Source organism: Leucopleurus acutus (assembly GCF_964270905.1).
Source record: "Leucopleurus acutus genome assembly, chromosome: 2".
In the NCBI taxonomy this organism is placed as follows: domain Eukaryota; kingdom Metazoa; phylum Chordata; class Mammalia; order Artiodactyla; family Delphinidae; genus Leucopleurus; species Leucopleurus acutus.
In genome coordinates this window covers 107,672,735-107,698,167 of record NC_139143.1, presented here as the reverse complement: position 1 = coordinate 107,698,167, position 25,433 = coordinate 107,672,735, and the positions used below count along the sequence as shown (strand labels likewise).

At 36.4% G+C, this 25,433-nt stretch overlaps 1 protein-coding gene across 2 annotated transcripts in view; it reads right to left on the bottom strand.

Annotated features, from left to right (window-relative positions):
- The window catches only part of DPYD (dihydropyrimidine dehydrogenase), an 803,004-nt gene that overhangs the window by 384,810 nt on the left and 392,761 nt on the right, over positions 1-25,433 (bottom strand). For both annotated transcript variants that reach the window (XM_082832404.1, XM_082832405.1), the window contains exon 13: positions 4,985-5,200. In XM_082832404.1, the coding sequence (XP_082688530.1) occupies positions 4,985-5,200 (216 nt within the window). The remainder of the gene's footprint in view (positions 1-4,984; positions 5,201-25,433) is intronic.

The following is a 25,433-nucleotide window of genomic DNA, read 5'->3' as shown; positions in this document are numbered from 1 at the left end:
GCCCGGCCATCTCAGCCATTACAGCAACTCTGACCAGACACATGAGTGGGGTCATCTTGCCTGTCCCCAGGCATCCCTCCAACTGACTGCAAATGCATGAACGAGCCCAGCAGACATCATGTGATGCAGAAGAACTTCCCATATGAGCTCAGCCAAACTACCAATGTACATAACTGAGTGAATAAATAATTGTTGTTCCAACTCCTGGGCTACTTATTTAGCTTTCTCAGACTATTACAGTTGATCCTTGAACAATGCAGACTTGAACTGCGTCCACTTGTATGCATATTTTTTTTCAATAATCAAGTACTACAGTACTGTATGGACCCATGGTTGGTCCAATATGCAGATGTGGAACCACAAATACGGAGGGCTGACTATAAAGTTATAAGCAGATTTTCGACTTTGCAGGGGGTCGGTGCTCCTAACACCCATGTTGTTCAAGGGTCCACTGTATTTCATCTAAAAAAATTATACTATCTTTCTTATTGTGAAGATTCAATGGATAACTTATGAAAAGTATTTGGCAATATCTATACATTCTAAGTAATTGATAAATGGTAGTTAGTAATGTGTGTAAAAATAATAATCATAACAACGACCTGCAATTTCAAACAACATGTTCAAGATAGTGATATAGAAGCAACTTTGGACAGAGACTGTTGTTGCCCAGGTCAAATTTCTTTTCCCTAGATGGCACTGCCTCGCCATACTTGTTAGCCTTCCTCTATGGTATTTATTTACTTGGAAGGAAAAAGAAAAAGAACACCATATTTTAAAATCAACAATTCATTTATGTTAATAAGTTAGACTAATTTATGTCATGATGTCTCCGAGGGCAGAACTATAAAATATGGATGCAACTTATGAGAAGGCCGATTTGGGGAAATTAAAATGAATACATTTCTAAAACAGATCTTTCTATAGCTATAACAGGCTGCAGTGCCTTAAAAGATCTAGCATGTTCTGTCACTAAAGGCTACACTTCTTCTGTCAGGGCTATTGACACATAATTTGGCCAGATAATTTTTATTTCCCGTCCTAATACTGTAAAATACTTATTCCGTTTTCTCAAAAATCCTCTGCATTTTAAAGGCTTAGTCAACAACCTAAATCTTAATATACAATCCATGCATTTAGAAATTCCACTGACATTTTCATTTTTAGACATGTATACATGTACTATAAAAGCAACCTGGGATATGAAAATTTTAAATTGGCCTTTTCTCCCTTGATTGAGATCAATACTCAGACCAATCCATTTTTTATGTGTTAACTGTCTGTTCATATGGCTGGAAGAAAAATAACCTCAATATGCTGTTGCCAAGAAATCTATGTATTCATTTACTAATTCATTTATCCAAAGAATATCTATGAAACATTTATCAAACTCTTCCTATACATTAAGCATTGTGTTATGTGGTATAAGATTGTATTTTATGCAAACAGTTACAATCAATACTTTGATGCCAAAAAAATAATGAAGACCCTTAAATATTTCTCAGATTCTAGTTTTCAGTATTTTATGTTGAGAGAGACTCATTATTTGTACACCTACATACCTAATTATTTGATACTTATTAAAACAAAATATATGCATTCAAGACATTTTCTTACTAAAAATAAATTACAAGTATACTGTAATAGCTATATATAGCTTATAAATGAAGTGAACTTCTGCTTAGGTTTGAATTTGATTTATGATAGTTAGAAACACTTCTGAGTTTATCTGGGTAGTGATGAAGATATATGCACCCTATAGTTAGATATTCCATATTTGCAGTATATAATATGTGGCTACCTATGAGAAAAAAATTATGATATAATCAGCAAAAACAAAGTGTTTTATCTATTTCTTATCAGTATAATGCAAACACAGGTCAGGAGGTTATTTTATGTGAAATCTAAACAATTTCTAATATTCCCAGTTAAACAGAGCATTACTCTGATTTGTCAGGACACTTTAGCTTTAATTAAGCTTGACAGATTCATTTCTCCCCTACCTTTTTAAACTTGAACTCAATATATATTTATATTAAAATGTATAATTATATTTAAAATATTTTTATCATGATATTTCAAATATTGTCTTTATAACACATAAACAGAATCTCAAGAAAAACAAGCTAGGTATTTTGGGACACTCTAGGAAAGTCTGATTTGGGAAGGAAAAATATAGTTAATAAAAGCCACCTTTGATGTTATTTAACACAAAAGCAAACATAGATCTTTTTATATTTGACATTAAAAATCTTATCATTTGCCTCCCTAAAGAAAGCACATACAGCCTTTATACAGACTGTACAGTAAAGAATAATAATATTTCTGTTTACTGAGATAACAACTGGCATTTCACTGTAAGTCAATGGTCTTTCGTTGCTACAGCATATTAGACCTCAATCTGGCATCTACAAATGTCGAGTATAAAAAATATATATATAGGATGAAAATCAAAGCATGTTCCAAACTCCCAAAAAAATAAAAAAAAGGGAAACAAAGTTCACCTAAACATATTTGCTGCAGAAAGCAGTGTAATATTCAGCTGTCAATCTTGAAAAACAATGAGGGAGCCACACTGTCAGTAGGACAGGATAATAAAATCTCCAGCAGATGTTCAGGCAGGGCTCTAATTTTTACTGAACTCCCTTGGCAAGCATTTAATTTCTTTATCATATGCAAGCTCGGCAAATTGTACTTCATCAAAACTGTATTGTGAAATATTAATATTTCATATGATAACAAAACTGCATAGAATAACCTTTGTCATATTAAGAGCATCCAAATTTCAAATGTCAAGACTCTGAATTTTAATACATTTTAAGTAGACTCTTGAAATCGCATACTAAACTGTAATAAGGCTAATCTAAATTGGTATGCTATAATGCCACACAAATGTATAGTACATATAGTACTTTAATAGATGTCTTTAGTAAGAGGCTGTGAAAAACATGTGTTTATAATACTGAGTTTTATACTACAATATTTCACCAATAAGAAAGCACAAAACTCATAAGACAATAATAAATTCACAAAAATTTAATCACTAATTAGAGACAATATAAGAACACAAAACGAAAAGAAGTAGATCTCTATGAAGCAAAATGACTACTTTGCAAAATCAAGTACAGGAAAAAAATCATTTTTGAAAATAGAATTATATAAGCCCAAGGTGGCATTGTTATTTATGTCATTACAATCTGCACAGATACATTTAAAATAGTTTTTGCACAAATATTTTGTTGTACGCACCATCAAAGTAAGTAAAGTGGAGCTTCCTAAAACCCCCGTCATTATATTTTATGTGCCAACTTTAATTTGCATTTGTCCATAACTCTCCTTTTGAACCAGCATCACAGACTTCTGAATTGGTAGATTAAATTCAAATTGGAGTTTCAGAAGGAAGTTAGCTCCCACATTTATTTCTGCTGGTGATCCTAATAAAGGCAACTGCTCTTAGGTTATTGAAAGAGACAGCTTCACAAATCAATGCATGTCACCAACAGAGTAAAGACAGATGTCTCTGATTAATCAGAATTCAATTTTTGTAAGCAAACAGGAAGTTCAAAGCAAACACTTTTTTTCCCCCTACAATTCTTCCCTTATACCTGACTAGCCACCTATTTCTGTTTACATACAAAATTTTTTAAATAGCATAACTAAAATAGTCATTAAGTGATATCAGAGACTCAGTTTTTCTCAACGGATTAAACATTTGATTATAGCTTCCAAGTAATTCTTAAGGAAGAATTGAAATAAAAACAAATGTAATGTCAATATTCTACAAGGTTGTAAACAATTGGTTAATGATATTCTAAAGCTAAATCCAATATGTTGTTTATTTTTACACTTTGTTTAACCAAAGTATTTCTAAGTATTCAGCCAATTTATGAAGAAACCTCCCTTTAGCTATTTAAACATAAAAATATTTAACCTTTTTTTTCATGCACTAGTTTTCTAACTTTTGAGGATTCTCTAGATATTCTTGATCACACTTACACATAGCATCTTGTAAAGCTGTCAGAATAAAACAGCTGTGATGTTTTAGCCATAATAACGCCAGCTATTGATCCTAGTAAGAGGTGAAAGAGGAGAATGTGCTTAATGGGGCATATATCTTGTGTATTATTTTCTTTGCCTAAGGATAAGGCTGATTTAAATAATGATACTCTTTTCTCAGTCAGTAGATTCACACATTCTTATACATTAATTATTACTAACTACTGGTAAGTACTAAATATATCGATAGGTGTAGCATTTAAAATTTTATCAATAAAGGGCCTAAAAATGTTAAATTTTGCTGCTTTTTTCTAATCCAAAACCATATAAGGATGCAACCCTCTACTGCATAAATTATTCCACTTTGAAAACATACACTTATATGCTTTCTGTACTTTAAAGAATCAATCTGAACTTTAATATGTAGTTTATTTTCTACTAAGTATGTCCACTTGCATTGTGAGTACAAAGTCATAATATCAAATTAAATTCAGGTATTGTATTTGGGGAAAGGTTTCTGTATTTAAAAATTCAAGAAGAATCTTATTCCCAGCACCAGTAATTTACAATAAGTGATTTTTTTTGGCACGGCTTTGATTCCAGGATTATGTGCAAATAAAATTCATTGTCTCTCTAACTTTGAGTTGAGGCATATGTCCTCATTCACATACATCCAGAAATCACAAAACAATTAATAATGCCGACATACGAATAAGTAAGTTTGTGATTATTAAATGAAATAGACACTCTGTAGTATTTATATTTTTGATGCTTCTTAGACAAAACACAATGAAAACTCTATGCCATTCCCCCTCCATGGGACAGAAGGAATAGAAGGAAATTAAAGACTCATCTGTAATAATAGGTTTTATCCAGTAGTTTAATAACAGTTATTTATAGGTCAGAAAAATCTTTCCATTATAATATTTATGCCCTAATTAAAATACATGATAGATATTTAAACATGACTTCAAAAATAATTTCTTACCTTATCAAGAGAGAAAGTTTTGGTCAGAGCAAAGGCCCATCCAGCTTCAAAAGCTCTACGAATCATTGATGAACTGCTAGTTGGAGTTGCACTGGCAAGACCAAAAGGATTTGTAAACTTCAATCCAGCCATTTCCACACTAATGTCCACCAGATCAATAGGAGTATAAAAGAGGGGTAGTTGAGGCGTGGCAGAAACTGAAGCTCCATATTGTGACTGTGAAAAAACAAATAGCCAATAATTATTCTTGTATCACATCTGATTTTCCCATATAATCTTTTACAAAAATCACTTCAACACAGCATTTAAATTAATATAGATTACATCGGTCTGTTTGGAGTGATGAAAATTAGCAAAAAAGTCAGTTAGCAGAGAACCAAATTCATATAATATCATCTTTTTCTAATTTAAAAAGTAGTTTAGAGAGTACTAATGGAAATAATATCAATTAAATAAACAATAAAACTACACTTAAAACATTCTGAGATTCAAACACAAAAGGGAGTAATTTCAGAATTTATCTCCCTGGTCCCATTAGCCCAACCTTTTTGTACTTAATTTGTGGAAAGGTCTTTAGTGCTCAGAGATAAGGGCAACAGCAAGTCAGGAGTCCTAAATTCAATTTCCAGTAACCTCACTCATTTATGAGATTTTAGGAAAGCCACCTAACACATCCTTTCCTTTTCTTCTTTACCGTTTTCAGTACAGCAGCATGAATGCTGGTTGCCTAATTTCCTACCTCCTAGGGATCCTGGAAAATGCAGGAGATCAAAAGCCACAGGGAGACATCTAATTTGGAAAGTGGGTAATGTATTCATGTGCATGAGGGGACTTTCTTCAGAAACCAAACAGGTACCAAACAGTATAGAAATTTCAACTGTAATCTCTCAAAACTGCAAAACTACCTTTGTTAAATGAACATAGTTAAAAGCAACTTTGCATTACTGGTAAGATTCAATCAAAAAACCCTTTACAAAGTGCATGGCCCACTGAAACACAGTAGGTGCTTGCTAAATGTTGTCTCTCTGATTGCAGAGGTTATTGAACATTTCATCAGGTCTTTTGTTTGTAAAATGTCTCTGTCTCTGAGGAGCTTCAAGATGGCGGAAGGGTAAGATGTGGAGATCACCTTCCTCCCCACAAATACATCAGAAATACATCTACATGTGGAACAACTCCTACAGAACACGTACTGAACTCTGGTAAAAGGCCTCACACCTCCCAAAAGGCAAGAAACACCCCACATACCTGGGTAGGGCAAACAAAAAAAAGAAAAAACAGAGACAAAAGAATAGGGACGGGACCTGCACCAGTGGGAGGGAGCTGTGAAGGAGGAAAGGTTTCCACACAATAGGAAGCCCCTTTGCGGGCGGAGATAGCAGGTGGCAGAGGGGGAAGCTCAGAACCACGGAGGAGAGCACAGCAACAGGGGTGCAGGGGGCAAAGCGGTGAGATTCCCGCACAGAGGATCAGTGCCGACCAGCACTCACCAGCCCGAGAGGCTTGTCTGCTCACCCCGCCGGGGCAGGCGGGGCTGCGAGCTGAGGCTCGGGCTTCGGTCTGAGCGCAGGGAGAGGACTGGGGTTGGCGGCGTGAACACAGCCTGCAGGGGGTTAGTGCACCACGGCTGGCCGGAAGGGAGTCCAGGGAAAAGTCTGGACCTGCCGAAGAGGCAAGAGACTTTTTCTTCCCTCTTTGTTTCCTGGTGCGCGAGGAGAGAGGATTAAGAGCACAGCTTAAAGGAGCCCCAGAGACGGGTGCTAGCTGTGGCTATCAGTGTGGACACCAGAGATGGGCATGGGACGCTAAGGCTGCTGCTACAGCCAAAAAGAAGCCTGTGTGCAAGCACAGGTCACTATCCACACCTCCCTCCCGGGAGCCTGTGCAGCCTGCCACTGCCAGGGTCCCGGGATCCAAGGACAACTTCCCCGGGAGAACACATGGGATGCCTCAGGCTGGTGTAACGTTATGCCGGCCTCTGCCACCACAGGCTCACCCCACATCCACACCCCTCCCTCCCCCCGGCCTGAGTGAGCCAGAGCCCCCGAAGCAGCTGCTCCTTTAACCCCATCCTGTCTGAGCAAAGAACAGATGCTCTTAGGGGACCTACAAGTGGGGGAGGGGGGGGCGAATCCAAAGTTGAACCCTGGGAGCTGTGCGAAAAAAGAAGAGAAAGGGAAATCTCTCCCAGCAGCCTCAGGAGCAGCGGATTAAATCTCCACAATCTACTTGAGGTACCCTGCGTCTCTGGAATACCTGAATAGACAATGAATCATCCCAAATTGAGGAGGTGGACTTTGGGAGCAATGATATATATATATATATTATTTTCCCTATTTCTCTTTTTCGTGAGGGTGTATGCGTATGTTTCTGTGTGTGATTTTGTCTGTATAGCTTTGCTTTTACCATTTATCCTAGGGTTCTGTCTGTCCACTTTTTTTTTGTAATACTTTTCAGCATTTGTTATCATTGGTGATTTTGTTTTTCGGTTTGGTTGTTCTTTCTTTCTTTTTTTAATTACATTAAAATATTTTTTGTAACTATTTTTTGTTTTTTATTATAATATTTTTTTTTAAATCTTTTTCTTTCTGCCTTTTATTCTGAGCTGTGTGGATGACAGGCTGTGGTGATCCAGCCAGGCCTCAGGGCTGTGCCTCTGAGGTGGGAGAGCCAAGTTCAGCACATTGGACCACCAGAGACCTCCCAGCTCCACGTAATATCAAATGGCGAAAATCTCCCAGAGATCTCCATCTCAACACCAAGACCCAGTTCCACTCAACAATCAGCAAGCTACAGTGCTGGACAACCTATGCCAAACAACTAGCAAGACAGGAACATAACCCCACCCATTAGCAGAGAGACTGCCTAAAATAATAATAAAGCCATAGACACACCAAAACACACCACCAGACGTGGACCTGCCCACCAGAAAGACAAGATCCAGCCTCATTGACCAGGACACAGGCATTGGTCCCCTCCACCAGGAAGCTTAAACCTACTGAACCAACCTTAGCCACTGGGGGCAGACACCAAAAACAATGGGAACTATGAACCTGCAGCCTGCAAGAAGGAGACGTCAAACACAGTAAGTTAAGCAAAATGAGAAGACAAAGAAACACATAGCAGATGAAGGAGCAAGGTAAAAACCCACCAGACCTAACAAATGAAGAGGAAATAGGCAGTGTACCTGAAAAAGAATTCAGAATAATGATAGGAAATATGATCCAAAATCTTGGAAATAGAATGGAGAAAATAGAAGAAACAATAACAAGATCTAGAAGAACTAAAGAGCAAACAAACAATCATGAGCAACACAATAAATGAAATTAAAAATTCTCTAGAAGGGATCAATAGCAGAACAACCGAGGCAGAAAAACGGATAAGTGACCTAGAAGATAAAAGAGTGGAAATAACTACTGCAGAGCAGAATAAAGAAAAAAAAAAATAAAAAGAATTAAGGACAGTATCAGAGAACTCTGGGACAATATTAAACAAACCAACATTCGAATTATAGGGGTCCCAGAAGAAGAAGAGAAAAAGAAAGGAACTGAGAAAATATTTGAAGAGATTATAGTCGAAAAATTCCCTAATATGTGAAAGGAAATAGTTAATCAAGTAAGTCCAGGAAGGACAGAGAGTCCCATACATGATAATTCCAAGGAGAAGTACACCTTCAAGACACATATTAATCAAACTATCAAAAATTGAAAACAAAGAAAAAATATTAAAAGAAGCAAGGGAAAAACAACAAATAATATACAAGGGAATCCCCATAAGGTTAACAGCTGATCTTTCAGCAGAAACGCTGCAAGCCAGAAGGGAGTGGCAGGACGTATTTAAAGTGATGAAAGGGAAAAACCTACAACCAAGATTACTCTATCCAACAAGGATCTCATTCAGAGTTGATGGAGAAATTAAAAACCTTACAGACAAGGAAAAGATAAGAGAATTCAGCACAACCAAGCCAGTTTTAAAACAAATGCTAAAGGAACTTCTCCAGGCAGGAAACACAAGAGAAGGAAAAGACCTACAATAACAAACCCAAAACAAGAAGAAAATGGTAACAGGAACATACATATCAATAATTACCTTATATGTAAATGGATTAAATGCTCTAACCAAAACACATAGACTGGCTGAAGAGATACAAAAACCAGAGCTGTATATACGCTGTACAAGAGACCCACTTCAGACCTAGGGACACATACAAAGTGAGGGGATGGAAAAAGATAATCCATGCAAATGGAAATCAAAACAAAGCTGGAGTAGCAATTCTCCTATCAGACAAAATAGACTCTAAAACAAAAACTATTACAAGAGACAAAGAATGATGCTACATAATGATCAAGGGATCAATCCAAGAAGAAGATATAACAATTGTAAATATTTATGCACCCAACATAGGAGCACCTCAATACATAAGGCAAACACTAACAGCCATGAAAGGGGAAATCGACAGTAACACAATCATAGTAGGGGACTTTAACACCCCACCTTCACCAATGGACAGACCATCCAAAAAGAAAATAAATAAGGAAACACAAGCTTTAAATGCTACATTAAACAAGATAGACTGAATTGATATTTATAGGACATTCCATCCAAAAAAAACAGAATACACTTTCTTCTCAAGTCCTCATGGAATATTCTCCAGGATAGATCATATCCTGGGTCACAAATCAAGCCTTGTTAAATTTAAGAAAATTGAAATCGTATCAAATATCTTTTCTGACCACAATGCTATAAGACTAGATATCAATTACAGGAAAAATCTGGAAAAAATACAAACACAGGGAGGCTAAACAATACACTACTTAATAACCAAGAAATCCTGAAGAAATCAAAAAGGAAATCAAAAAATACCTAGAAACAAATGACAATGAAAACAGGACGACTCAAAACCTGTGGGATGCAGCAAAAACAGTTCTAATAGGGAAGTCTATAGCAATACAATCGTACCTTAAGAAACAAGATAATCTCAAATAAACAACCTAACCTTACACCTAAAGCAATTAGAGAAAGAAGAACAAAAAAACTCCAATATTAGCAGAAGGGAAGAAATCATCAAGATCAGATCAGAAATAAATGAAAAAGAAGGAAACAATAGCAAAAATCAATAAAACTAAAAGATGATTTTTTGAGAAGATAAACAAAACTGATAAACCATTAGCCAGACTCATCAAGAAAAAAATGGAGAAGACTCAAATCAACAGAATTAGAAATGAAAAAGGAGAAGTAACAACTGACACTGCAGAAATACAAAGGATCATGAGAGATTACTACAAGCAACTATATGCCAATAAAATGGACAACCTGGAAGAAATTGGACAAATTCTTAGAAAAGCACAATCTTCTGAGACTGAACCAGGAAGAAGTAGAAAATATAAACAGACCGATCACAAGCACTGAAATTGAAACTATGATTAAAAATCTTCCAACAAACAAAAGCCCAGGACCAGATGGCTTCACAGGCGAATTGTATCATACATTTAGAGAAGAGCTAACATCTTCTCAAACTCTTCCAAAATATAGCAGAGGGAGGAACACTCCCAAACTCATTCTATGAGGCCACCATCACCCTGATACCAAAACCAGACAAAGATGTCACAAAACAACAAAACTACAGACCCATATCACTGATGAACTTAGATGCAAAAATCCTCAACAAAATACTAGCAAACAGAATCCAACAGCACATTAAAAGGACCATACACCATGATCAAGTGGGGTTCATCCCAGGAATGCAAAGATTCTTCAATATACGGAAATCAATCAATGTGATACACCATATTAACAAATTGAAGGAGAAAAACCATATGATCATCTCAATAGATGTAGAGAAAGCTTTCGACAAAATTCAACACCTATTTATGACAAAAAACCTCCAGAAAGTAGGCATAGTGAACATATCTCAACATAATAAAGGCCATATATGACAAACCCACAGCCAACATCATCCTCAAAGGTGAAAAACTGAAACTATTTCCACTTAGTTCAGGAGGAAGACAAGGTTGCCCACTCTCACCACTATTATTCAACATAGTTTTGGAAGTTTTAGCCACAGCAATCAGAGACGAAAAAGGAATAACAGGAATCCAAATTGGAAAAGAAAATAAAGCTGTCACTGTTTGCAGATGACATGATAATATACATACAGAATCCTAAAGATGCTACCAGAAAACTACTAGAGGTATAATCAGTGAATTTGGTAAAGTAGCAGGATACAAAATTAATGCACAGAAATCTCTTGCATTCCTATACACTAATGATGAAAAATCTGAAAGAAAAATTTAGGAAACACTACCATTTACAATTGCAGTAAAAAGAATAAAATACCTAGGAATAAACCTACCTAAAGAGACAAAAGACCTGTATGCAGAAAATTATAAGACACTGATGAAAGAAATTAAAGATGATACAAATAGATGGCGAGATATACCATGTTCTTGGATAGGAAGAATGAACATTGTGAAAATGACTCTACTAACCAAAGCAATCTACAGATTCAATGCAATCCCTATCAAACTACCACTGGCATTTTTCATAGAACTAGAACAAAAAATTTCACAATTTGTATGGAAACACAAAAGACCCTGAATAGAAAAAGCAATCTTGAGAATGAAAAACGGAGCTGGAGGAATCAGGCTCCCTGATTTCAGACTACACTACAAAGCTACAGTAATCAAGACAGTATGGTACTGGCACAAAAACAGAAATAAAGATCCATGGAACAGGATAGAAAGCTCAGGGATAAACCCTCGCACATATAGTCACCTTATCTTTGATAAAGGAGGCAAGAATATAGAATGGAGAAAAGACATCCTCTTCTAAAAGTGGTGCTGGGAAAACTGGACAGGTACATGTAAAAATAAAGAAATTAGAACACTCCCTAACAGCATACACAAAAATAAACTCAAAATGGATTAAGGACTTATATGTAAGGCCAGAAACTATCAAACTCTTAGAGGAAAACATAGGCAGAACACTCTATGACATAAATCACAGCAATATCCTTTTTGACCCACCTCCTAGAGAAATGGAAAAAAAATAAACAAATGGGACCTAATGAAACTTAAAAGCTTTTCCACAGAAAAGGAAACCATAAACAAGATGAAAAGACAACCCTCAGAATGGGAGAAAATATTAGCAATTGAAGCAACTGACAACAGATTAATCTCCAAAATTTACAAGCAGCTCATACAGCTCAATATCAAAAACAAACAACCCAATCCAAAAATGGGCAGAAGACCTAAATAGATATTTCTCCAGCAAAGATATACACATTGCCAACAAACACATGAAAGAATGCTCAACATCATTAATCATTAGAGAAATGCAAATCAAAACTACAATGCGATATCATCTCACACTGGTCAGAATGGCTCTCATGAAAAAATCTACAAACAATAAATGCTGGAGAGGGTGTGGAGAAAAGGGAACCCTCATACACTGTTGGTGGGAATGGAAATTGATACAGCCACTATTGAGAACAGCATGGAGGTTCCTTAAAAAACTAAAAATAGAACTACCATATGACCCAGAAATCCCACTACTGTGCGTATACCCTGAGAAAACCGTAATTCAAAAAGATTCATGTACCGCAATGTTCATTGCAGCTCTGTTTACAATAGCCAGAACTTGGAAGCAACCTAAGTGTCCATCAACAGATGAATGGATAAAGAAGATGTGGCATGTATATACAATGGAATATTACTCAGTCATAAAAAGAAACAAAATTGAGTTATTTGTAGTGAGGTGCATGGAGCTAGAGTCTGTCATACAGAGTGAAGTAAGTCAAGAAAGAGAAAAACAAATACCGCATGCTAACACATATATATGGAATCTAAAAAAAAATGGTCATGAAGAACCTAGGGGCAAGACGGGAATAACGACGCAGACCTACTAGAGGATGGACTTGAGGACATGGGGAGGGGCAAGGGTAAGCTGGGACAAAGTGACAGGGTGGTAGTGTATATATGGACATATATACACTACCAAATGTAAAATAGATAGCTTGTGGGAATCAGTCGCATAGCACAGGGAGATCAGCTCAGTGCTTTGTAGCCAGCTAGAAGGGTGGGCTAGGCAGTGTGGGAGGGAGGGAGACGCAAGAGGGAAGAGATATGGGGATATATGTATATGTATAACTGATTCACTTCGTTATAAAGCAGAAACTAACACACCATTGTAAAGCAATTAGACTCCAATAAAAATGTAAAAAAAAAAAAAAGTATCTGTCTCTCTCCTTCTCTTCCTCCTTCCCTGTCTCTCTGTTTATCTCCGAAAGACAAATAATACTGGTAAATATAAAGAGGATGAATTTTCTCAGCCAAAGTGGTTACTGAATGGACAGGTCTAGTTAATTTTAAGTTAGAACTCTTTTCTCTTGTGAATCATCACTCAAAAGTTGTTTGAGCAGAACTTTAATTTTACAGGAGTGTGCCTTATGTAGATAAAGATTGCCATGACCTGCATAAAAATTATTTCTAGACCTCCACCATTTATAATGCAAAGTTAAGTTCACGTAATATGTAAAAAGGCATCAAACTTGTCAATTGAAAGACTAATGTGTCTCTGGTGCCTGCAAAGAGGTACCTGATGGCATCTAGCCTTCAGCTGTGGCAGGCATCTTCTGCCAACAATGTTCTGGGTTTCAAGGGACATTTCTGAATGTTGTGCAGTCCTATTGTGAGCATAATGTCTTCTGTTTTCACGTGGATGGCAATACTATTAAAAGGATTATTAGCAAAGACAAATGTTATAATGTATAATATAAGGAAGTGAGGGATAATCTGAGTCATGTTAATTTGAGGTGTGTGTCTGTGTGAGTATGTACAGGGATAGGTGAGGAAATAAACACCTTCAGTGAGATTTTCTTAGCTCTGAATAATCATAATTTAAATTGAATCAAGGAACTTCAAGGTTAGACTATGGAAGAATTTCCTGACACCACAATTTGGTTAACACCAGGGAAATTTTAGAAGCCCCTTCCATGTTTGAGGAGCCTTAGAAACTTTGGGCAATCTTTGATCTGATGATGATAGCAGAAATACTTATGTTTCCATGTTCATTATTAGGTGAGGTGAATGACTCCACATTTTCTCCTTTTTAATGGCTTTGTACTGAAATAACTAATCTCTTCAATCTCACGGATGAATTTTAGTTTTTCAATAATTACAGCTATATAGCATTAGACAATAGCCCAAGGACGTAGATATATATGTGCAGTTTAACTTGCATTTCTTAATTTACGTAGTTTTAAATACATAAAGCATTGCTTTGGAATTCTTAAGAAGGCTGCTGCCTTAATATTTAGAAAGGGAATGATGTGGCCAAACTCTGCAAGATTTTCCTTAAGCTTCAAAACAAAATCGAAAAGCAAACAACAAAACAAATAACAAAAAAATCAATATACACACAAATGTCAAATGAGCAGTATACTTTCTTATAAAAATGTATATTTTATTTCATTGACAAAACTACTACTGATGTATATGCAGATATGACATAACCTAAAATCTTTAGTTGTAATAGGCAGTCTTTTTTCATATTGTACATACAGGGCTATTTTTTTGTTTTGTCTTTGTGCCTTTTTACCACAGTGTGGTGCTACAGCAAACCAGTCTGGTCAACCTCACACTATACTCAAGCCTTAATGTATGCTTCATTTTCTGAAATTTAAAAGCTTGTTCCCCTCTGCACCCTTGCTCAGGGAACTTAAGCATCTCAGATTTCAGCTCTCACCACAAGGCTAGTTCCTCCCAAATCCAAATTGCAACCTCCAAATTCAGATTTCCAAGAGATTTCAAGACCTTTGGATGTGGATGCTTTGTCATTAATTCAAACTCAACTCCTTCAAAATGTACCTCATCGTACATTCCCTTCTAAAGAATATGTTATTCAGATTTTCAATTTCAGACTGTATTATTTTTCCAGTCATCTGATAGTGTTAGTAAGCAATGAATGTAAGAAACAACCTAGATGTTGAATAATGAGGACTAGCTCCCCAATGATGCAACTGTACAAAGAATGTTATACTGGTGTCAGGAATGACACAGAAAAAAAGAATGTATTGACATAGAAGAGTGATTATCCTGTAATAAGTGAAAAAATCAGTGATGAACAGAACAGACAAGGTCTCTGGAGCTTACATACAGAAAAATGTAAATAAAACTACCCACCAACCAACTGAACACAAAATTAAAACCACAGATCATTCATCACACTGCCACTTGTCTCCATGCATTATCTTAGGTATTCCGACTAGCCTGAAATATAACCTAACACTTTCTTCACCCATCAAGCTCCTAATCATCCTTCCAAACTCAACTCATTCATGCAAGAATATGCTTCCTGGGGCATTTTCTTAATAGACTTCATATAGTTGTCTAAAGTAGCTGACTCTTTTCTTTGATATTTTATCATTTAAAATATGGCTGTACCTCAGTAGTCATCATACTGTGCAGTACATGTTGATTTTCTCTTCAAACAGAGCATAAGCTCCTTGAAGGCAGAGACTATAACCTATTCAAATTAGTATCTCCATTAGAATTTGAAATATTTGCAAAATATATGTTTAGATTACATTATATCATATTATATATAAAATACTTACTCTTAAAGGCAAATCTGCCCCTTGTAGAGACAAAGATAAATAAAATCACTTTCCCATAAGGCAACTCTCATTATTTATATCTTTATAATTATTTTTAATACACAATGCTTTTCGACATTCTCATTGTCCTTTGTTGGATATCTCATTTACCTTCTATTTTCTGAAACTGAGGAGTCTGCTAAAGTAGTTAAAAGGGTTAAATACAGGAACTTGAATTTTAAAAAATTTCCCCCTTCTCTCCACTCTCTAATTCAGGAATCAACTTATAATCTGGACATCACCACAATCTCTCTGGTTGTTCAAAAATGCGCTTAATAGAAACCAAAAGAAAACTACAGAATCAAAAGAGACTGAAGTGATAAAGAACTGAGATCAGGATGGAGGGCAAGGGTAGAAATAGAGATTAAGGAAAAACTAAATATTCAGCAGATTTTTAGAGAGTAAAAATAAAAAGTAACACTTCTTTTATAAAAGCCATTGTCAGCCACATGAGATATTGAGAATGAGAGAGATGTCTAAAGATGACTTTTGTAAAAATTTCCTTTTTCCCCCTCAGAATTTTTTAGGGGAGACTGAGAAAAGATTTTAGTTACTTACAATTCAATCTAAAAAAAATAACTCGATGACATGCATAGACCATGAGAGTTCCCAAATTTATATGAGTTACACTTAAATGTTCTCATTTAATTTCCATCTACAAAATCCTTCAAGGAGCTTCACTACCTGCAGAATACAGCATAATCTCTTCAGCACTATATAACCCCAGTTGTGATCTGGGCTCTTCCCTTTCCCTACACTTTCTAATCACATCTCTCACCCTTTCTAATCTCATCTACCACCATTCCCTCACAACATCTTATACTTCAGTTTATTAAGCCACTTATAATTTCTCAAACAAAACAATGTCATTAATGCATCTATGCATTATGACTTTTTATTTTTCCTAAAATGTTACCTCCTGCCTGGCTTTTCTGCTCTGAAAATTCCAACTAATCCTGCAAGAGTCAGTCTTGCTGTCATCTCCACCAGGAAACTTCCCCAGCTATCCACAAGCTCACTTGTTCCCTTATCATACTCTGTACTTGGTTGCTTACATGTATGTGTCTCCCATCTAATTTACTTTCAGCACCAAGCATAAGACTTAACAGAAAGATGCTTAAAATATTTGTTGAATGCATCAGACTACTGTCCATGGGTACTTAGCCTCTTTTTTACATCAGTTCCCATAAGATGATAATCAGTTTAGATGAAATAATCATTAACTGTATTCCAGATATTTAAAAAGTCCAATAGTCTATTATTTTAATGTAGAGTAACATTCGACTCTTACCTCTGGAAGACTACTGAATTTATTAGCAAAGCCTCTCAAAAGAGCCATCTAGTAGGAATGGTAAATAACTGTTCTAGGCAATCAAGTTCCTTATGTAAATACAGGCATTCTATAATTCAGTCACACAAAGTGATGTAAAAATTCACCTCACAATTTTGCTAGGATCCAGCTTAAAATAACACATTTTTCGGCCCTCCATGACTTTTAACTTCCAGATTCAAATGGACTCCTTTGGTTCCAGGTAACAGAAACTAGGTTCAGAAGATTATTATGAGGGTATAGAAGTATCTCATGTAACAGCAGGAAAACAGCAAGGCATCCAGGAAGAGCTGGGAATCCTCATGGAAAGCCATAGGATCTGTCTCTTGCTCTCTCTTCTGTGTGCATCTAGGTTTATTCTGTCTCTGCAAATTGACTTCCTCTGCTTCATTATCCAGAATGGTTGATATTTTATAGGTCTAGCCCAGACATTTTTAACTCTACATTTTAAAACATTTGGAGAGTTTTTTTAAAATTCTGATGTCTTGGCAAGAGAGACTCCATGCTAATTACATCAGAATTGCTCTGAGTAGGACTCAAGCACTGTAATTTTTAAAAATCTCTCCAGGAGACTGCACTGTGCATCCAAGCTTGAAAATCATTTCTTTAGCCGTATTAATGCTTCTCCTAATTCTTATTCTCAAGTGAGACATTCAAGTTTAGCCACCATCATCTTAAATGTCTACATTTTTCTTATAAGCTGGGCACATACTCTAAAAAGTGCTTAACTGCTTAAAAGGCATTAGTTCTGACAACCATCAATACATTTTCCAAATATTAAGGCCCACTGTAAAAATAGGTCACTTACTTTATTCTCAAAATGAACAAGATACTTGTCTATTTGCAAATAATACTTATGCTGGGCCCAGTGATAAGTGTTTTGTACTTATTCTCTCTTTTTGATCACAACTCTTCAAGTTAGGCACCATTCTCCTATTGAAGATGAGAAAAGTGAGGTTCAAAGAAAGTAAATTACTTGTCCAAAGATAAGCAGCTAATATGTGGTAGAGCAAGATCTGAATTCAGAGCTTTCCCTTACGACATTATATCAAGTTGCCCCTATTTACATAAACATTGTTTTTCTAAAGTATTAATGCCCTCAAAATAGTAAACTGACTTAAAAATTATTCATGATGGTTTGATTAAACACACACACACACAACACATGTACACATGCACTTTAAAATCTATTATCAAAAATGAAAAGTAGAGCTTCCCTGGTGGTGCAGTGGTTAAGAATCTGCCTGCCAACACAGGGGAGATGGGTTTGAGCCCTGGTCCGGGAAGATCTCACATGCCGCAGAGCAACTAAGCCCGTGCTTACTACAACTACTGAACCTGCGCTTTAGAGCCCGCGAGTCACAACTACTGAGCCCGCATGCCACAACTACTGAAGCCCATGTGCCTGGAGCCCGTGTGCCTGGAGCCCATGCTCCACAACAAGAGAAGCCACCACAATGGGAACCCCATGCACCTCCACAAAGTGTAGCCCCCGCTCACGGCAACTAGAGAAAGCCTGTGCACAACAATGAAGACCCAACGCAGCCAAAAATAAAATTAATTAATTAATTAATTAAAAAAAAAAAAACACTGGCGAACAGACTCTTATACCTAAGGTCCAAATTAAAAAAAAAAAAAAAAAAGAAAGAAAAGTATATACCAGTCAGATATTAATGAGATAATCAATCATAATGCCTTTCATTTGAGAATAGAAATAAAAACAAGTACAATGCTACACTACAATGACCTATTATTTTATTATTACTCTTTATCACTGGTATTCTTCTATTATACCTGGCTGGGTCATGGAATCACAGACAGAGAAATTTTCATATATAATTGTTATTCTGTTGAGGGAAAAGCAAATCACATCATAATTATGTATCCCAATTTCACTTTTTCCCTAATTTGCTTTAGTAGAATGATTTTTTTAAGAAAGCACTGTTAAAAGCAAGACTATTGGTAGTGTTATGTTTGATTGAAGAAGAGAAAATAACTATCACTATGTTGCTTCCAATTTAAAATCCTCAAACAGCTTTCACTTACTCACCTTATTTATATTTCATTGTGATATATCTATAATGGTCCCTATCTTGGGGTACAGCTGTTCTAGAAGCATCCATTCTGAGATTTTAAGGCAAAGAATAAATAACATTGTGCAGCTACTTACAGCTAGATTAATTCATAGGTTGGATTAATGCATGAATTAACTCCAGCTCAGTTACTTTGCCCTTTGAAGAAATATCTGAGGGAAAAAAACTTACAAGGCAGAAATTATTTTGGATTAGCTGTTTCCATGATGGAAAAGCCTAGGTAGAGTGATTATAATTATAACATAAAATCAGATTTCATTTCTCCATTTTGAGAAATTATTATTTATAATGAAAATTTTAGAAAGATATGAGTCTATAAAAAAGTTTCTAAAAAATAATGATCCCATTTTATTCACTTATTTAAAGGACTATATTCACATTGCTTTTAATAAGATATTTGTAACCTGAACACAAAATAAGGCTACAAAATTAAATGATATTAACTCAAATCAATGTGATCTTTTTTCTCCATCTAAACCCTATCTTCACGCTTAACTACCAGCTGTTAAGCAACTTAAAGTAGTATCATGCAAACATTCCTCTGTTCTTCAATAAAAAAAACTATTCTTCCCTTAGTTTTTCCCATTTACTTTATTATGACACTGCCATTTATCCAGCTTAAGCCAAAAATCTGTGAATCATTCTTGATATTGTTCTCTCTCATTCCCCATTTCTCTTCCACCAGCAAATCTAATGACAGTGTCTCCAAAATATATGAATCCAAGCACTTCCATCCATTTTCACTGCCACCATTTTCTCTTACTGGGACTATTTCTTACTGGTTTCCCCAGTTTCCCCATTTTCCTTCCCTCCTACTGAAATCCACTCTTTACTTTGCACCAGAATAGCCTTTTAAATACATAAATTTGATTGTTTAAAATTTTTCATTGGCTTCTCATTGCATTTTGTTAATATTCAAACTCTTTATTATAGTCTACAAGATCCTTCATGATTTGGTCCTGTGTCCCTATCCAAACTTACCTTATTCCACTCTCTATATAAATATACATATCAGTCACATGTGATTTCCACCAAACTCTATCTTTCCCTGGGGGTCTGCATGTACTCTTCTCTCTACGTGGCATGTTTTGTTTTTTTGTTTATTTTTCCTTTAATTCTTCAGTTTCCATGTAAAACTTTACCCCCATTTCCAAGTACCAGCACTTTTGGCAACTGCTATGGACTGAACTGTGTTCTCCCCAAATTCATATATTGAAGCCCTAACCCCCAAGGTGATGGCATTTAGAGACTGGGCTTTTGAGGGTTACTTAGGTTAAGATGAGGACGTGAGGTCATGAAGGTGAGGCCCTCATGATGGAATTAGTGCCCTTATAGGAAGAGACACCGGAGAACTAGCTCACAGCTCACTTGCGCTCCTCTCTCCCTCTCTCTCTCTCTCTCTCTCTCTCTCTCTTTCTAGCTCACTCTCCACCATGTGAGTACACAGCAAGAAGGTGGCCACCTACAAGCCAGAAGAACCCTCACCAGAACCCGATCATGGTGGCACCCTGATCTCAGACTTCTAGCCTCCAGAACTGTGAGAAAATAACTTTCTGGTGTTTAAGCTACCCACTTCATGGTATATTGTTATGGTGGCCTGAGCTGAATAATAGAGCAACCCAATGTAGAATCACCAATGAGTCAAGTGAACTTGTAAAACATGCTTCCTAAATCTCATGTGTCCCATGACCTAAAATGTTTCCTAGGCACATTCAATTTTTTCAACAATATTTACAAAGTGCCTACTATATGGTAGACATTGTGACCAGGTCTAGGGACACAGCAGTAAACAAATTACACTTTCTAGTTTCATGGATCTTATACAAAGTGATGGGGGCTAGGGGGTGGGACACAAACACAAACATAGATCAGTGTATCTCTGTGTGTGTGTGTGTGTGTGATAGTGTGATTCATAATGAAAGGTATATATTTGGTCTTTGTCCTGTTTTCTGGCACATTGCTCCTAAAACTCTTGGACTTTCCTCAATGATGAAAACAATGGAAGTGTCTTTTGCTATGTCAATGAGGTGACTTTTGGAAAGAACCAAAGGATGGGGGCTGGTTGCCAGGAGAATCAACCTTGTGGTAAGTCGGAACTTTCAGTCCCACCCACCTGTCTCCCTGACCTCAGTGGAGGGGAGAGGGGCTGGAGGGTCAATCAATCACCAATGGCCAATGATTTAATCAATCATACCTAGGTAATGAAGCCTCTATAAAAATCCAAAAGAACAGGATGTGGAGAGCTTCCAAGGTAGGAATACCAGATTTGGGTGAGAGTGGTGTGCCTGGTGAAGGCATGGAAACTCCGTGCCCTTTTTCCATATCTTGCCCTATATAATAATTCTTCCATCTGACTATTCCTGAGTTATATCCTTGTATTATAAACCAGTGATCTAGTAAGTAAAATGTTTCTCTGACTTCTATGAGCCACTCTAGGAAATTAATTGAACCCAAAGAGGGGATCATGGAAACATCTGATTTATAGCCTGTCAGAAGTACAGATAACAACCTGCTCTTGTGATTGGCATCCTAAGATAGAGGGGGGTCGCTGGAACCTCCTATAGCCTATTAGTCAGAAACACATGTGATAACCTGGGCTTGGTGACTGGTATCTGAAGTGGTAGAAGGGAGGAAGGTGTCAGTCTTGTGGGATTGACCCCTTCCTTGTGGGATATGACACTTATCCCCAGGTACATAGTGTCAGAATTGAGTTAAATTGTAGGATACCCAACTGGTGTCCTGAGCATTGCTTGGTGGTGTACAGAACCACTCCCCCTCTACACACACATGTTGGTATTAAGTCCAGGGACCCAAAATATTGTGTTTTAAAGTGGTGTTTCCTCAGAAACAGAATGCAGAATATGTGGGTTAAGGAATAGTATGGCTGGGGTCAGGGAAGTTTTCCATTTGGTACACACAGAGGCTTCTTTAATAAAGTAACACCTGAGCAGATACCAGAAGGAGGTGAGCAAAGGGTCATGTGTGTATCAACAGAGTTTTGGTATACCCTTTTCATGACTTCGAAATGCATGGCCCAATTTATCAATTTAGCTACAGCAATAACATTGGTTTCTACCTTCTACTAAGTATAATATCATCCATTAAGAAAACAGAATGTATCAGTCTCCCAAGGCAATAGAAATAAAAGCAAAAATAAACAAGTGGGACCTAATCAAACTTATGAGCTTTTGCACAGCAAAGGAAACCATAAAACAAAAAGACAACCTACGGAATGCAAAAAAATATTTGCAAACGATAAGACTGTCAAGGGATTAATTCCCAAAATATACAAAGAGCTCATACAGCTCAATAACAACAACAAAATAAACCCAATCAAAAAATGGGCAGAGGACCTAAACAGACATTTCTCCAAAAAAGACATTCAGATGGCCAATAGGTAATTTCTCAACGTTAATTATTAGAGAAATGCAAATCACAACTATAAGGAGTTATCATCTCACATTGGTCAGAATGGTCATTAAAAAGTCTACAAAAAAAAAATGCTGGAGAGGGTATGGAGAAAAAGGAACACTCCTACACTCTTGGTGGGAATGTAAATTGGTCAGCCACTGTGGAAACCCATATGGAGTTTCCTTAAAAAACTAATAATATAGTTATCATATGATCTAGCAATTCCACTCCTGGGCATATATCCAGAGAAAACTCTAATTTGAAAAAATACATGAACCCTAATGTTCATAGAAGCACTATTTACAATAGCCAAGACATGGAAGCAACCTAAATGTCCATCCACAGATGAATGGATAAGGAAGATGTAGTATATATATAGTGGAATATTACTCAGCCATGAAAAAGAATGAAATAATGCCATTTGTAGCAACATGGCTGGACCTAGAAACAGTCATACTGAGTGGAGTCAGACAGAGAAAGACAAATATCATATATCACTTATATGTGGAGTCTAAAAAATAATACAAATGAACTTATTTACAAAACAAAAACAGACTCACAGATATAGAAAACAAACTTATGGTTTCCAAAGGGTAAGGGGGGACAATGATAAATTAGGAGTTTGGGATTAGTAGATACAAATCACTATATATAAAATTGATGAACAACAAAACCCTACTGTATACCACAGGGACCTATATTCAATATCTTGTAAAAAAATTATCATGGAAAAGAATTTAAAAAAAGAATATATACATATTTGTATAACAGAATCACTTTGCTGTATGCCAGAAACTAATACAACATTGTAAATCAACTGTACCTCAATAAAATTAATTAATTTTAAAATTAACTAATTAAGTTGTAGAAAAGAAAACAGCATGTAGACTATTACACAGAACCTCTACTTCATATAACCATAAGGGTTGGTTAAAAGGATAATACAGTACTTTAAGAAATGGCTTCTGTTAGCCAAGGATCCCTCCCAAATAATAAACAACATGTTGACAAATTTTCAAAAGTGTCAGTCAAGAAGGTAACAATTGCCATATTCACAGGCCCAGGGGCAAATGCGGCGACACTGCTGACAAGATGTCAATGACTAGTGTAAGAAAAGCCTGGTGACCAGCACAAGGTGGTGCCTGACAGCAAATCCATGTAGTACAAAGGAGTCAGTATGAGCAAGGTGAGAGTGATGAAGGTAAATAACAGAAGCTGACATTTAAGAAAAGTGACAGCAGCAATGTTAAATATTAAGACTTGGAATAAAAAGCTCAAAATTGTAAGTCAACAACCTATCAGGCAATTCCTGCTTTGGTGTTAAGCTATTAACTGTGTATTTCTAGGAGGAGAAGTCTCTGATATAGGCTAAGGTGGGGATAGGATGCAGGGAGAAAACCAGTACAGTCTCTCAGAGGTTATTTTGCCACCCTCAACAAGTCAGTTAGGCCTCTTTAAGACTCATTTGTCTCATCTTTAAAACAACGATTGTGAAGGATGTTGTGGGAATCAAACGAGAAAAACTGTAACACTGTTATGCTCATTTTCACCCTTCCATTTCCATGTTAACTGTACCCCACCACCTGTTTTAGCAGTTGAAAGTAGTATTTATCACCAATGATCCGAGTGCATTTGTAAAATCTACTTCCTAAACCTCATGTGCCCTGTAATCCTCAGCATATGCAATTTTCCAACCACAGTTATCAAGTACCTACCATATGGTAGGCATTTGTTGTCCAATCACCTACTATAATACAGGCGTTGTTCTAGGCATCGAAGATACCATAGAGAACAAAACTGACGAAACATCACATTGAAGGCTACATTCCCATGGGATGTTGTCCTGCAGGCAGTGACTATACAATATATGCTAAGTCATCCAAAAATGAAATAACATCATTTCGAGGGGTGATTGTGTGGATTACAAAAGCCCAGTACCTTTGTTCTCATCCCCACTCTGGTACAGAGTTCTCTGATGACTAGCAGGAACTTACCTACGCGTTCTGCCTTCCACAAGCTCAGCTAAAGTTCAGCCAAAAGAACACCACAAGGAGGAGGATGCATAGTTACTGAAAAGAACAGCAGGGCTGAGGATGAAAAAACTTGGCTACAGCCCCAACACGGCCATCACACAGTTTCAACACCTTAACGGTGGCATTACATTTCTCCTGTTCTTTTTTGTGGATCTTATTGCTGTCTTTATCTCTTTGGGGATCTTTAACATACTTATTTTAAAGCCCTTTCAGAAGATAGTTCTATTATTCAATTCTCCTATAACTTGAATTTAATCTTTCAAAGTCTGTTCTTCAGCTTCCTGCCCTATGTATTAAGGGGTTGAATCAGATGATATTCATATCTCTCTCAACCAACTTCAGCATAGGTTTTCTAATTTGTAAAATGGGGGAAAAATGGTTACTCCAGAGGTAATTTTTCAGTGTAACATGAATGTTAGGCTCTTAAAAAGGAAATGAGCATGTAGCAGGTATTCAGTAGATTAGATTCTTTATTTTTAACATGTATTATTTGGGTTTCAGAACCATAAAAAAATTATAATTTTGTCCTTTTTATGGATGAAAATAGTGAGGCACAAGATAACACATCAGAAACTTTAACCGGTTTCAAGTCTTTAAACTGGGAATTCCACCTCTATAAGTACATTGTGCTGCCTCAGAGCCATTAGTGAGATAACCAAAGGGCAATATGACATTCCCAAAGGTCTGAAGGGAGAAATAATGAATAATTAAATCAGGGCTTGAACCCAGGTCTCTTGACTTTTAGGTTTCCATTACGTCACCTTATCAGGATAATTTTCTTTTTTTTAATTTTATATTGGAGTATAGTTGATTAACAGTGTTGTGTTAGTTTCAGGTGTACAGCAATGTGATTCAGTTATACATATACATGTATCTATTCTTTTTCAAATTCTTTTCCCATTTAGGTTATTACAGAATATTGAGAAGA